The sequence below is a fragment of the Oryzias latipes genome, chromosome 18 (genome assembly GCF_053564925.1).
Source record: "Oryzias latipes strain Hd-rR chromosome 18, Olatipes_Hd-rR_3.1".
Lineage (NCBI taxonomy): Eukaryota > Metazoa > Chordata > Actinopteri > Beloniformes > Adrianichthyidae > Oryzias > Oryzias latipes.
Window position 1 is genome coordinate 4,242,030 of NC_136254.1, and position 14,913 is coordinate 4,256,942.

The 14,913-nt window shown below is 41.8% G+C and overlaps 1 protein-coding gene across 1 annotated transcript; it reads right to left on the reverse strand.

Annotated features, from left to right (window-relative positions):
* Positions 1-1,453: 1,453 nt before the first annotated feature.
* Positions 1,454-12,860, reverse strand: drap1 (DR1-associated protein 1 (negative cofactor 2 alpha)). The gene is made up of 7 exons (XM_004080025.5): positions 12,572-12,860; positions 10,502-10,574; positions 10,143-10,236; positions 9,815-9,940; positions 7,260-7,350; positions 5,895-5,980; positions 1,454-2,573 (listed from the first exon to the last, which is right to left on the reverse strand). Exons 1-7 carry the CDS (start codon positions 12,611-12,613, stop codon positions 2,393-2,395), a joined length of 693 nt encoding a protein of 230 aa, XP_004080073.1. The 5' UTR covers positions 12,614-12,860; the 3' UTR covers positions 1,454-2,392.
* Between the last annotated feature and the right edge of the window lie 2,053 nt (positions 12,861-14,913).

Consider the following 14,913-nt stretch of genomic DNA (forward strand, 5'->3'; position numbering starts at 1 on the left):
TCAAATCTTTCCGGATCCGTTCTCATGGAGTTCGCCGATTTCTCCGTCATGTAGATTTCCTGAACAACATTCATCAAAGGCAGGAACAACATTAGTAATCTTCTTGTAATACTCGTTTTCCCAGCAATGTACTTTTTCTTACACTCTACAAGATTAGCTAGTCTTTTCCCAAGGTACAGGGTCTCAAACGTGGGCATTAAGACGGTCCCCACTACTTTTTATGGATTCTTCCTAAGTTGTACCCGAAACGACAAAGGTTTCGGCCACGTCTAGAATATGTGGTCATGCCCAGCCCGCGCTGTCCCACATTTCTCCAACAGAAGGTTTCTAATTCCTAAAGGGGGCAAACTCTTTCAATTGGAACTTGAACTTGTGTTTTATTTGTTTCCTCTAAGTAATGTCTCACTTGATGGAATCTGCAAAAATCTTCATTTTCTAAGTGATGTGCATTTTTCAGGATTTCCTGTATCTCTTGTACTATCCTAGGCACTTTAACATTGGGAGTTGGGTCATCTAGACCCACTAGACAGTGCTCTGAACCTTTTTTCTTCAATGATTTGTGATCTTCACTGGTGTCCATGGATTACATGAAATCTTTCCACCTTTGTCATGGTAGGGAGAACACGTCAATGTAAGGGGGGAGGGGGGTGTCATCTGGACTCCATAGGATAGCACAAGGGCTGCTGACCAACAAGTTCTCATGAACTATAAGGCCACTTAGTTCAATAAATAGGGTGGTGACTGTATTATTAACGGACTTCCTGGTTGGTGGTGTTTTTCACATACCTGACATGTTTTGACGGACGTGAGAGTCAGAGTCGTCATCAGGTGGTAGTGATTGGACGTATATAAAAATGGTTGATTGTGACTGAGGAGTCGCCTGGCTCCGCCCCTTGATGTCCGTTTTTTGCTATAGGATGTTGCTCCAGGTATGAGAGAGCAGGAAGACCCCCTCATCCCGGTTTATGGAAGTGTGGGCTCGCTTTGGTATCTCCACCGCCTCCATGATCCATCTGTGGCGTCTGTTGTCTTCAGTGCGGAGGACTTTGGCCTTTTCCCGGTCCATGATGTGGTTTTCCTTGTTTGCAGTGGTCTGTTGTTGCTGATTTCATATTATCTTGAGATCCCCGTGGTCGTCTTGCTCTTGTTAGGCTCTTCTTTGTTTCCTTTTCGCATTCTTTTTGATGTTCTGTTTTTCTTGTGATGAAGGTGCGTCCTGTTTCTTCAATGTATGTTTTGTTGCAGGTGTGACATGGTATTTCATAAATGGGTTAACAAACAAAAATGGCATTTTTCTCAACCATTAGGTGTGCGCACATGTTGGTGAGTCTTTGAGTTTGTGGCGGTGGGTGTAGTTTTCACTCAAAGGTGCAGCGAGCATTGCATAAACCAGTCCGGGGCCCCTCAGGCCGTCAGCCTCAACCTGCAAGACATTAAAAACCAGCGGAGCCTCTTCTATTGGAAATAGGAACTTTATTTCACCCGTACAAAATAAAACGAATGTTAAAAGTTTACAGTACGGCGAGAACTGCCCGTTTGCAACCATTTCATACCAACAAATACAAGGGAGCCCCCGTTTCTGCCGTCATTTAAAACAATCTAAAAGAGGGGGGAAAGAAACGTTCAGGAGCCAAACGGAAAGAACCTTGAGGAGTCTCACTGCGTGGCGGTTGTGGGAAAAGTTACGAGCTCCGACCGGCTGAAACCGTTCCCCGGCCCCGAGGTGCGGGGGTGGGTGGGTGGGCTGTGGGGCTCGCCTGCATAAAAGTCTCAGCTAAAATAAAAAAGGAAGGAGGGAAAAACCTAAAGCAACTTCTTTATTTTGGTTCTTTTAAAAGGATTTAGCAAACAAAACAAAAAATAAAAGTAAAACATGGATCTGATGGATTTTTACAGCAGGAGCTAAGGGGTGACAGGTTAATAACACTTGAGCGGCCCCCAGGGGCCAACCAGCTCCACCCGTCGTCTCAGTGCGAGCATGAAATACTGGAGGAAAGCTCTAACTAGCGACCGCCGCACCGCTCCAGCCGACCTGAGGGTCACTGATATGTGTCACTGTTTCAGGTTTTTTCAGGAGAAAACAAACAAAACAAAAAAGTGCCCAAACCCGAAGCTCTCCCATCCTGCAAAAAGCTTTTAAAAAACGTTCTCCACTGACTTTTTTTTTTTCCACAAATAAAAGCCTTAAAAAGAAAGTAAATTAAAAGGTGTCAAGTACAACGGCGCCGTCTGCCTCTCGTAGAACGGAGGGGTCTCTTTCAGTTCCCTTCAGAGTCTTTCCCGCCGCCGCCGCGTAGCGCAGCGGATCAACGGAAGAACGTGAAAACAACCGTACAGGATCCCCGTTTGAGAGACACGGACAGGGGGAGGGAGAGAGCGTGAGGGGGCGGAGCTAAGAGTCATAGTCTTCGTCGCTGTCCTCCTCGACTCTGTGCGGCGCGGGAGGTGGGGGGGGCTGCGCGTTGCTCACTGCGGAGGGATGGGGGGCGAAGGCCACGGCCCCCAGAGGCTGCGCTGGAACCAAGCCGCCCATTGTCACCGTGTTGCTCGTGTAGAGGGGGGGCGCGTTGGGGCTGTGGACACATGCAGCAGCCGTCACAACCTTTCACAATAAAAGCCTTCAGCTGCCTCTGGTGGGGCTTTGTGGTAAAGTCATGCAGGCGGAGGATTTCTCTGTACAATCAGCTGCTCAGGTGAGGTCATGTGACCTGTGAGAGACACGAATAAGTCCTTCTCTTCCTACATTAACAGGAGGGGGGGGGTATAAAAACAACCATCAGCAATGTCTCTGCAGCCATGTTTCTAAGTAGATGCCCCCCCCCCATTTTTAAATCTCCTTCACACAAATCAGAATGTTCATTTTATTCCATCTTTATTCTCTGTCAAATACCTGCAGCTGGTTTCAACTTTCTTTGGGTTCTGGGTTTTGTGCCGGACCCACCGACACGCCATGAGGATTTTCCCTAAACCGCCAACCAACGTCAGCCTCGTCTGACTCTTACGGCGTGACGGATCGGTACAACACCAACAGAACATGACATTGCCGTTAAAACTGATTTTTGTCTAAAATCTTCCAAATCAAATGTCTATGGTGATTTTTTTTGGAGTTGAAGGCTCTTCTTCTGTTTCCTCGCCGACTCTTTTCTGCCCCCAAAAAAGTATTTTTTATTAACTTTGATAGCTTAAGGCTTATAATTTTGCAGTCGGAGCTGTCCCTTTAACCCTTGTGCCGTCTTGCCTCCCAGCACGTTAGCGTTGGGAGTGGGGTCATCTGGACCCCACAAGACAGCACAAGGGTTTAAAACGGTAGCAAAACCTTTTCAAAACATGCGATCGAGGCGAACATCTTGACATGCAAGTCACAGACGGATGTGGTGGACCGGATCCGGTAGTTTGTCTAAATAAAATGTCCTTTCAAAACGGAAACAGTAGACTTTACCGTCTGGTTTTTGCTTTTGTCTTCGGCCACGTACCAAGTGCCTGACTATGGAGTCATATTTATGCCGCCACGTTGCACACCAAACTTTCCAAATTGCAAATGAATATATTAAATATTTGCTTTCATTTTTTATAAATTGTCTTTTTTGCTTTCAAAAAAATGTTTTTGCGTTGTGCTGCGTTATGCTGCATCTCGCTTTTTCTCCTATCTTTGATTTTGCAGATATGTTTCAGTTTGACGTGACAAAGCTGCCACCAAACAGCTGCTGATTGGTCCATTAACCAATCAGGTGTCTCTGTCTCGTATTGACGGTACTTGGAGGCAGACATGGACTTTGTGTCGGTTCTGTTCGTACGGGATTCTGCCGTTTTCAACCATTCTGGCCCGTTTCTCTCCGAGTAAAACCCAGAAGGATCAGCTAAAATAAAATAAAACAGGGTTTTTAGTTATTTATGTCAGTGTAGTGACCAACGTGATTAAAATGTCTGCAGCAGAAATAAATCGTCTGATCTCCGACTCCGTCCAGCTGGAAGGAACACTTTTTAAGATTTGTATCTGAACTATTGTTTCATTTTCATCAATAAATGTTGAAATATGAAGAGAAAATAGCATTTTTTCATGAGTATTTTTTGGACAAACGCTGACGAGTTCTAAAACACAAGACACTGAAAATTAACATAAAAGTTAAAAATATTTCTTCTGCTAAATACATAAAGTCTTTGGTGAGCCATCATTCCTTTGCTTATTATTGCTGTTAATCTATGCAGCATAGAATAAAATAATATGTGCTTTAAATCTTTTATTGTTTTGTTTTAACAAACAGATCTTAAATAAAATCAAACTTTTTACCAATAATTTGCTCTGCAGGATTCACAGACCTGTTAAATTAACACTCACCCATAAATTCCCAAACTGGACTAAGTAAAAAGGAATCGATGCTAAAAAAACAAATAAAATAAAATAAATATTAAGAAAGTATGAATTATTTTTAAAATGACTAAAAATGAAATTTCCTTCAGCCAAAGAGACAAAATTGAGGGTAAAAAGTTCTGATTCGACTTTAAAGCAAATAAAAACTGTTGAAAGTTGTTAGGAATAATTAGAAATAGAATAGTTAGAAACTCCCTTTTTACTACTATTACATTTACCTATACCTTTTATTACACTAACGGTTTAAACTTAATTCACTGAGCATGTATTATCATCTCAAAATTATATTACAGCCTAAGACAGCACAAACAAGCTATTGTCCTCACAGTTTCTCCTCATCCTCCCTTTTTACTTTTTGTGTGTTCTGGTGTTTGTGCTCTGGTAAATGTCTGTGGGAACATCAGAGAGATCTGACACTTGAAGCTTTATGACCTTCAAGTATCCAGCCTGCAACAGCATGTGGGTGGGTTTTTCACACCATAGATCCTCAGACCATCTTTTGAATATGTAAATGTCAGGTATATATACCAAGCCCTGTTCTGAGTGTCTTTGTTCAGACCTGGTTCAGACCTTGTGATCCTGTTCCTCTGTCTGTAACCCTGCGTACAAATCTGTGCTGTTTTGTGCGGAGTAAATCTACACTGAAGCTAAGTAACCGTCTCTGAGTCATTATTCATTCATTTCTGTGTGCTGGAAACTGAAAAGGGAACGAACCAACCTAATATTTTTATTAATACAGTCCTTTCTAGAAAATCCAGTTTCCTCACAAAAGTAACAAACAGAAAAATAGAAAGCAAATATTAACAACTTAGAAAGTTTGGTGTGCAGCATAAATATCACTCCATACCTCACGGACTGGTCCTGGCGTGCGGCCCGGGACACACACACACATCATTTTTTCCTTTTCTGTAGTGTGGGGGCAGCCTCAGTTTCTAGGCTAATAAAAAGTGTAACAATCGCAGGGTGTGTCTCAATGTTTATGGTTTTCCAGAAAGCCCCTCACAAACAAATAGGAATAACTTCAGGAAACGAATCCATTTTTAAAAGCATAACCAATAATAGGCCATCCTCTCCCGTCTCCGTCCCTTTGAGACGCTGGAGGGCTGCCAGATCCTCGCACATCCCACAGTTTGTGCTCAATGTTTTATGATGTTTTATCACATCATTTTATTTGTTTCATCTAGAATATTTACTCTTCTATTTTATGATATTTTATCCCATACATATTTGTTTAATCTGGAAATGTTTGCTCTCATATCTTGTATGAAATTTTAACACATTTATTTGTTTCATGCCTTTTAGCCAAATTAGACGGTTTCCGAGTGTTTTCTCACCCTTGGCTGGGGTGTTTGTGTCTATACTGACACCCCGGCCAATAGGAGGACAGGGCCGACGGCGCCTTCTGGGTTCACTCTTCCCAAACCTCGAAGTGCGGCGTCGTGGATGACATCAGAACAGAGACATGCGACGGATCGACAGGCCCTGTGCTGAATCCCTGTCGGCGGACAACAGGTGAGCTCCTTACCTGTGGAACCTGGACGCCGCCTGCAGATTTGTGCTGGACTGAGAGCCGTCCTCGTCTCCGTCTGTCTCGCTGTCCTCAGAGTCATCCTGTTTGCACCAAAGGGGGAGGGGCATAACCATGAGTGGTACAACATCAAACCAACTTACACAGATTGTAGGTGCACGTGGTCATAAGCATTACCCACAAGCCCTCACCTGGTCCCTCCCACAATAACGAATCCACACCCTAAAATTCAGCCTTTACCATAAATGTAACTGGTGTTTTTCCAACCATTAGGGTTGTTTTCTCACCGACTACAACCCCGTAGGAGCCTCAAAGTCTGGCGTCCCCCTTTAGAAAAATGACACTTTGTATCGACATTACTGTAACTATTACGTTTATGAAGAAGCTGTTGTTTTAAGGCAGAAATAAAACATAAACATAGAGATAAAACAGCCCTTTCTCAAAATATGAAACAGTTTGTAACTTTTGACAGAGGTTCCCTTGGCTTTCCTTTCAAAATAAAAGACACCCTGCGCCACAGGATCATCTTAATGCGGCAGATGTTGGTAGTGAAATGTAAGCAGTTAAAATGAAAAAAAACTGTTTGTTTTACTGTTTGTGGCGCATCTCTGCCAGAAATTGGTAAATATAACAGACCAAAATTAAATCACAGCTAACTGGGTGACCTTTACTCTATTTTACTAACCATAACGTGTTTAAAATCCTGTAATGTTTGTGTTCAAAAATAGAAATGCTGGTTGTGTTTACTGACTCTGGTGCACACAAATGCTTTTTGTTAAACGACGAGAATCGCTTGATGGATTGCTGGAGCATTATGGGTAGTGTAGTCGGAGCCTGACGTACTGTGCTTCAACTGTTTGTGAGTGAGTTGAATGAAGTTTGAGTTCCTTTTCTTTTCACTTTACTTTTTAATCGACAGCCACTTTAGAACATTAAAAAAAAAAAACTTTTCTGAGCCACAACGGGGGGTTAAAGTTCCACCTGCTTACAGGATGATAATAAAAAAACAGACTTCAGAATAAACCATAATTTTATTTCAGCATCTGCGATCCATCGAAACGTTTTGGTGTCAGGAGAAAGTTTGTTTTTAAACAAAAACAGCTCTAGTTGCTCCTAAAGCTGAAGGATGTTTGGTCATTTTTACCCCGTTTGCCCCGGGGCTGCATTAATGTAGCGTTAGCAGTACGTAAAGGATGATATCGTGCTAATTTGGAGGAAATGTTGCTAACGGTGTGGCTCCGTTCTGCCCCCGTCCCCCGCTAAGGCCCCAGCGATCTGTTACGGATCCCTTTGGTTGATCCAAAAACAGGATCCAGGACTAAAGTGTGAACACGGCAGACTGGTTTGAGACTGGATTCCCACCTCTTGCTCCGATTCTGTTCCTGACAGTTTCTTTTCTTTGCCTTTGGAGCCAGCCCCTCCGTTTTTACGGCCCGTCCCCGCTCTTCTGCCTCTAAAAAAAACAAAATTGACACGTGGAGCCGATCATTTTTGCAAACTAATTACCAAGACAGAGTATTACGGAAACCATAAAAGAACAAGAAAAGAATCAAAATGATAAGAAAAAAGGATTTTATTTTCACTCTAAAGCTGGTTGTGTGAGCCTCCATCCACATTACGTGTAAATTAAATCCACCAGTGTACTCATTGATAGTGATGCCTTGTGGCTTTAGTTTATCAAAGGAATCCATAACGGATTTGGACCTCTTTCCCGCCGGAAATCCTCTCCGTGTAGGACAATAATCTTCTTCTGAAGAGGATTCCTGTATATTTATAACAAGTCCACATGGACTCACTAAAAGACTGAGTTTTACTGTGAAAGCAATGCTGAATATAATGCCTATAATATGCTCTACATCTCTGATACTGAAACATTGTTTTTTATTGTTGTTTATGTTTTAGTAAATATAGCAATAGTGGTTTAAATTTATGACAATTATCGTTATAAATTATGATTTATTAGAAGATAAAGTTAATCTTGTAAAATATTGACTTTGTTGCTCTTAATTCTACGACTTTTTTGGACCTTTTGTCAAAAATGTTCAACTTTATCCTGAAAAATGTTTGACTTTATTCTTAAAAATGTATGTATTTATTTTATATATATGACCAGCCCTCATACTTCATCTTTAAATACAAACTGAAGTTCTGATTTTAAAGAGCCGATATTATGCAAACATTTTTGAGCTTTTTCGTGTTTATGTTAATTCCGTAAAGGCGGGGCCTCGGGGGTCAAGTCGTCTTACTTCCGGGCAGAAAAAGAGCTGCGGAAATGACTCATATTTCAGGTATACAGTGGGCCAGGTAAGTGTTCAGTCAGCCACCAATTGTGCAAGTTCTCCCTCTTAAAAAGAGGAGTTTTATTTTCATCACATTTCTCAACTATGAGAGAAAAAAATAGATAAAAATTCAGAAAAAATCAAATCCCTCCAAAGACTTTCTATGGGGTCCTGGAGACTGGCTAGGCCACTCCAGGACCTTGTAATGCTTCTTACAAAGCCACTCCTTCGTTACCCGGAAACGGGTGTTAGGGATCTTTGTCATGCAGGAACCCCCAGCCACGTTTCATTTTCAATGCCCCTGCTGCTGGAAGGAGGTTTTCACTCCAAGTCTGACGTTACACGGCTAAACTTATTCTTTCTTTGACACAGATCAGTTATCCTGGACCCTTTGCTGAAAAACAGCCCCAAAGCATGATGCTTCCACCCCCATGCTTTACAGTAGGGATGGTGTTCTTAGAATAGAATAGAATTGGTCTTTAATAATCCCTAAGGAAATTTTAAAAAATTCTTGAATGCAACTCAGCATTCTTTCTCCTCCAAACACGACGAGTAGAGTTCTTACCAAAAAGTTCTATTGTGGTTTCATCTGACCATAGGACATTCTCCCAATCCTCTTCTGGATCATCCAAATGCTCTCTAGCTAACTTTAGACGGGTCTGCACATGTACTGGCTTTAGCAGCGGGACACGTCTGGCCCTGCAGGGTTTGAGTCCCTGGTGGCGTCGTGTGTTACTGATGGTAGTCTTTGTTACTTTGGTCCCAGCTCTCTGCAGGTCGTTCACTAGGTCCCCCGTGTGGTTCTGGGGTTTTTGCTCAGCGTTCTTGTGATCATTCTGATCCACGGAGTGAGATGTTGACAGGAACCCCAGATGGAGGGAGATCATCAGTGGTCTTGTGTGTCTCCTATTTCCTAATAATTGCTCCCACAGTTCATTTCCTCACACCAAGCTGCTTACCTGTTCAGATTCAGTCTTCCCAGCCTGGTGCAGGTCAACAGTTTGGTTTCTGGTGTCCTTAGACAGCTCTTTGGTCTTGACCATAGTTAAGGTTGGGGTGTGACTGTTTGAGGTTGTGGACAGGTGTCTTTTCTATAGATAACCAGTTCAAACAGGTGACATTAATACAGGTTACCAGTGGAGGACAGAGGATCCTCTACAGAAGAAGTTAGATGTCTGTGACAGACAGAAATCTTGCTTGTTTGTGGGTGACCATATACTTATTTTCCGCCATAATTTACTAGTAAATTCCTTAAAATTCAGACAATGTGATTTTCTTCTTTTATTTAGTCTCTCATAGTTGAGGTATACCTATGACTATGATGAAGCTACAGGCCTCCTTCATCAAGTAGGAGAACTTCCACAATTGGTGGCTGACTAAATGCTTTTTTTGCCCCACCGTATATGGACATAGTTTACTCTGAAAAGCCTCAGCAAATCATGTTATAGGCCCTTTAAGGTCGCCAGGTGAAACAAGAGGCCTTCTGACTAATTCAGGACAAGAGAAGACCATGAGCACATTTTCATTGCTCAAACACAGACCAGGTTATTCTGTAGCGTGACACATACGTGATCACATAGGCAGCTGCTAGGCCTCATTTCATTCTGTTCTCCACGTCCACCTGTGGGACAGAGATACCTGCGCTGGACTTTTTCCCCTCCGCCTTCGATGTGGTTGTCCTCCCCTTCGCCCTGCATGTCCGGTACCGTTGCTACCAGGTCCTTTAGGAAATCGAACTGCTGCTCCAACTCGATGCACTGTTTTCTGGAGTGAAAAAAAAACACACATCCATTCCAGTCATTCCCATCCAGCAGACTGAGCGGAACAACAACGAAATGCCTTTCCATTGTTTTGTTTTTTTTCCTTACTGCAACATGGATGTAACTGGCACACATCCTCCAAAATCTTTCATCTGCTAAAGCCATTTTCACGTGTTCTTGGAGAGCGGATTCTTTCAGAAACTTACAGGTGGGACATCGTCATGGTCTTTGCGTTCCTCGACTGCGTGACTTGACAGGCTTTTGTGAGCAAAGACTCCAGGAACAGCTCCAGAGCTCTGGCTGATGCTTTGATTAAGAACATAATAACTCACCCGTGTTTGCACAAAACGTCTGCACAGACCGCTTCCTCCTGAAGCGTCAAAAACCAGAACCAAACCTGCAGAGATGCACAAATCTGCTGACCGCTGCCCTTGAGATGAAGCTGATTAGTGCGACACACATGCGTGTGCTCTGTCTGCAAACACGGGCAGCGGTTCAAAAGGTTTGCACACATGCAAAAATCCCACAAGGCCCTGTGACGTTCCAACACGTTTGCAAAGGATACATATGATGACAGGAACCGCTGCAGCCACTTTTCCTATCTCCTCATCTGTTTGCATAATCTTCTTGATCCTTGCCTGAAAAGACAACAGTCTGGTGTTACGTGAGGACATGAGAGGACGACATGTTTAACAAAAGAAAAAAACGCCCAATCTGAGGCAGTTTATCCAAAGAGGTGACAGTCTAACCATGAAAAGTAGAGAAAGCAAAAGGAATATTGAAACAAATTAGCCCTCTGCAGACCCACAGTTGAGTTTGTCAGCCACAATGACACAGTTATAAATCCGACACCCTCATCTGCATCGTTTCTATTCAAAATCAAACCTGAAGGTTTCAAAAGGTTATTAGCTTTAACATTTTTAGTTTAAAATAACATAACAAGAGTTATGACACATACTGTAATTGTGATACCCCTTAGTGCTTTGAGTGGAGCTTTGCCTGTTTTCTCATTGTTTTGACCTTTGCTTTGTTTTTGGATTTATGCCTTTTAATTTTATCTACACATATTTGATCTTTGTTCTAAAACATATAAAAACTGTTATATCTCAATTTTTGTGGGTTTTACAGTAAAAAGTTACTTAGTTTTATGAACAGCTTGATGCTCATTGTAGAATTATTGTGTAAAAATCATCAAAAGTATGTAAAAAAAGGAGAAGAAGCTGGGGGTTCTGTACCCCCCCCCCCCCCCCCAATTGTCATGCAGTCCCACACCATGACTCGACCAACGCCGTGCTTGACTGTAGGCAAGACACCCTTGTCTTTGTCCTCCTCACCTGGTTGACGCCATCTGAACCAGGTTTATCTTGGTCTCATCAGACCACAGAACATGTAATCCATTCCTTAGTCTGCTTGACTTCTGGGCCTTTTTGTGCATCGCGTTTAGAAAAGTCTTTCTTGTGGGACAACAGCCATGCAGACCAGTTTGTGGCGTATAGTCTGAGCACTGACAGGCTCACCCCTGCAGCAAAGCTCGACGCTCTCATACATATGTGTGTCAAAGGTCAGCTTTGGATGTGATGCTGTGAATGTGCGACGAACTTCTTTGACCGACGACAGCGAGACCTGTTCTGAGTCAAAGCTGTCTTTTTTAAACCGCTGGATGGTCTTGGGGGCACCGTTTCCGTTGGTAACCTTCTAGGCCATCTTTACGTTAACCGACAATTCTTTTTTTTCTTTTCAGTGAGTGGTTTGCCATGAGGAGCCATGTTTAACTTCCAGTGATCAGTTTGAGAGAGTGTAAGAGCTTTAATGCTATATTTAACACACCTGCTATCTATTGACACCTGAGACATTGTAACAGTAAAGAGTCACATGATATCGGAGAAGGAAAATGCCAAATTCATTTTTGTTGCCAGGGGTTTGGCTATATTAATAGTCATTTTTTAAGAAAAAAATTTTCACTACTATAAAAGATGAACACGGACTACATTTTATTGTGTCGAAAAGTCTTGTGTCCAATGAAAACAGTGAGGGGTGTACTCACTTTAGTGAGATCCTCTGTACATTGCGTTGTCTTTCAATATTCCAGTTTTATGTTTAATCCACTCTTGCTGAGACTCTTTACATTAAAATCAAAATCTCTAAAATCAAAGCCCGTGTTCTGGTTATTGTAATTTTACACCCAGATTCGTTTATTATCATCTGAATCCCAATATTTATTGTCTAATATTAACATCCATCGGTATAATGGTGTGACTTTATCAGCTAAATCCCACAAACACCAAACCAGAACTTCATTTAGATGGTGCAGAAACGTGACATTTAAAGGGCGCCGTGCCGTGACAGCGCTGTGATCCATCACTGTCCGTTTATACAGCTATAATACCAGATTAGGATTAGCATAACAGGCTAAAAACAACAGGGCGCACAGCCTAAACTGCTCGGGGAACGACTCGTGAATTAGTTAGTTACCTGCTTTATTTACACGGACAATATCTCGGTGATGGAGAACGAATTGCATTAGAAAAGTCTTGCTTTAGCTTGTTAATTCTCTTGGCAACAAAAGAGGCCAAATCCCACTCAGTCTGCTAATGCTAGCGACTCCCAACACCCGATAGTTTACGGTTATACTCACCGGAGGGAATCTGGCGTTGTACTTCTTCTTTTTGCTCGGCATAATTAAATAACCTGGTGACTGAGCTAAAATAAAATGTTAAATGTTTGGGGTTATACTGCTATTTCATGTGAATTCACCTCCACCGCACGTACACCAGATAGCGTTAGCTATCCGGCTAAGTTGTTAGCGCGCTGTCGTCATCTCGTTCCTCGTTGCTTGAGGAGCTGAAGGGATCCGTTTGCTTTTGCCAGGTCCTAGCGCCGGTCATGTTGGCACTTGCTGCGCTACTCTCAGATTTCATTAGTGTGTAGAGAAAAAATACGGTGGCCGAGAAGTGCCAGATACAACAACAACAAATCCCAGTAAAAATGAACAAATACTGAAACACAACAGCAAATCACTGGAAAAAAAAATAGTGTCCTGAAAAGCCACAAAAAACTAATACTACTACATAATACTTTAATGGAACATTTTTTAAGAAACAAAAAATAAAGTCCAGTCATGTTTTCATTAAGAAGAAAGGTTGTGATACACTTAAAACTGTTCAATGTCAAACCAGCCTCTCCAGGTGTATCTTTTTATTACAGCGGTGAATCGAGGCCGTATACAGGCATGGGCAAGGGGGGTAATGTCCTCCCCTAAATGCTATGAATCCCCCTTCAGAGGTGATAGCCCTTAAAAATCCAAAATTAACTAAGAATTTAAAAACAAAAAAACAACGAAAAATATTCATACAAACATCAAAAACAAAAAAACAAAACAAAATTAGAAAATAATGTAATGGACAAGTGGACAGACATAAAAAGAAAGAAAAAAGATAAATGCAGCCTCAAACCAGTTTCCTGCTTTTCCCTGTAATTCTGGTGCCTCCCCATAGATGGTTCTCTACAAATAAATGGGCTGTTGCTCAGATGCAGAAGCTCATTTTGCATTGCATGTGGTTTTGGAATATATGTTGTTTTTCTGGGAAGCATTTTTCTATCATTCCAATTCCACTTGAACGCAGCGTTACTCTAATTTACTTTTTCCCTAAAGGAACATCAATCCATTGGTGCAAATGGCTCTAAAATGGGAAGAAAAGCCACAGTTTTGAAATAAAGACACCAAAATGTTCTACATGTATGTCAATTTTCTATCAAAAGCTACAGATGTTTTTGTCAAGATTCCACGTTATTTCTTCATCTCATGAGTTGTGATACCAAAACACTCTGTACAACAGCTCCCGGTCCGGCCTTTCTGCCAAATCTTAGACCCCTTTGTGGCCCAAGGGTTTAATATTACACAGTTGTGGGTAAAAAAGCAACAAAGAGAAATTCAAGATTTGGTCTGGTGGACATATAAAGAGATTATCATCCAGATTCATAAGGCAGAACAGCCTGGAACCATGCCACTGAGGGGTGAACGGTCACATCTAGAACACGTCATGTCTCTGATTTTATTACTGGTTTAGAAACAAATAAAACGCCTGCATTATTCATTTATTTTTTCATCTTTTTAAACATGTAAATGATTCCTTAACAGTTTTTTTCCCATAAACTTAGTAGTCAGTCACGAAGGATTTCAAATATTCAGGCGTGTGGTATGGACGATGTAAAGACAGAAAACGTTTTTTTATTGACCCCCCCTGAATCTGTTTTATCAGCCGTACATGTCTTACAGATAAATCTGTGTTATCCAGCGGTTCAGGAGCGACCCGCCCTGCATCGTCGTAAAGATTGATCGGCTCCTGTTGACTGGAGAGACTTATCCTTGTGCAACGTTTTGCTCTGGAAGGGGTTTCAGATTTACAAAAGATGAGCAACATCCAGTCATTTGGTGTTTTTGAGTTTATGCTGAGAAATCATTCAAGGACTCTGTTGAGTAAAAGGTGTATGAAAAGAGATTGCCGTGATTCAATCGTGGATGGTCGATGGACCGTGTTCCCCTAAAGCATTACCAGGACGCCTCTGCTATAACACACCTGATCCTTATTGTTCACCTTTCTGCATTTCCCTTCAGGGGTCGCCGCATTGTTTCCATCTTTACCTTTAATGCTTTTCTCATTCACAACAATTTGAAGTAAGAAATCCTCAAAAATAAATGTTTACGTCTATGTTTTATTATAAATCTCCTCCATCAGCAGTAAAAACATTAAAAAAAACACTGTATTCATCTGGGTGGGTCCACAGGTCAAACTTCCTCTGTGGTTGGGCGAGACTCACATTTGTGTTTTAGTTGTTGATTTTTGACTTTTTTCTTTCAAGAGATGTCATACAGTGAGGAACGTAGAACACCAGGAGGTTATAAAAGCTGCACGTGTGTCTAATAGATTTTTCACGCATGCAACACCAATGAATTTACAACTTTAATACTATATCTAC

Bases quoted from the DNA above. Each gene is read 5' to 3' on its own strand.
- drap1 (XM_004080025.5), bottom strand. From the start codon at position 12,613: ATGCCGAGCAAAAAGAAGAAGTACAACGCCAGATTCCCTCCG. The intron at 10,575-12,571 runs GTGAGTATAACC...TTGTCTTTTCAG, and splicing joins ACAACGCCAGATTCCCTCCG to GCAAGGATCAAGAAGATTAT. The intron at 7,351-9,814 runs GTATCTCTGTCC...TGTTTTTTTTAG, and splicing joins GGGGAAAAAGTCCAGCGCAG to AGGCAGAAGAGCGGGGACGG.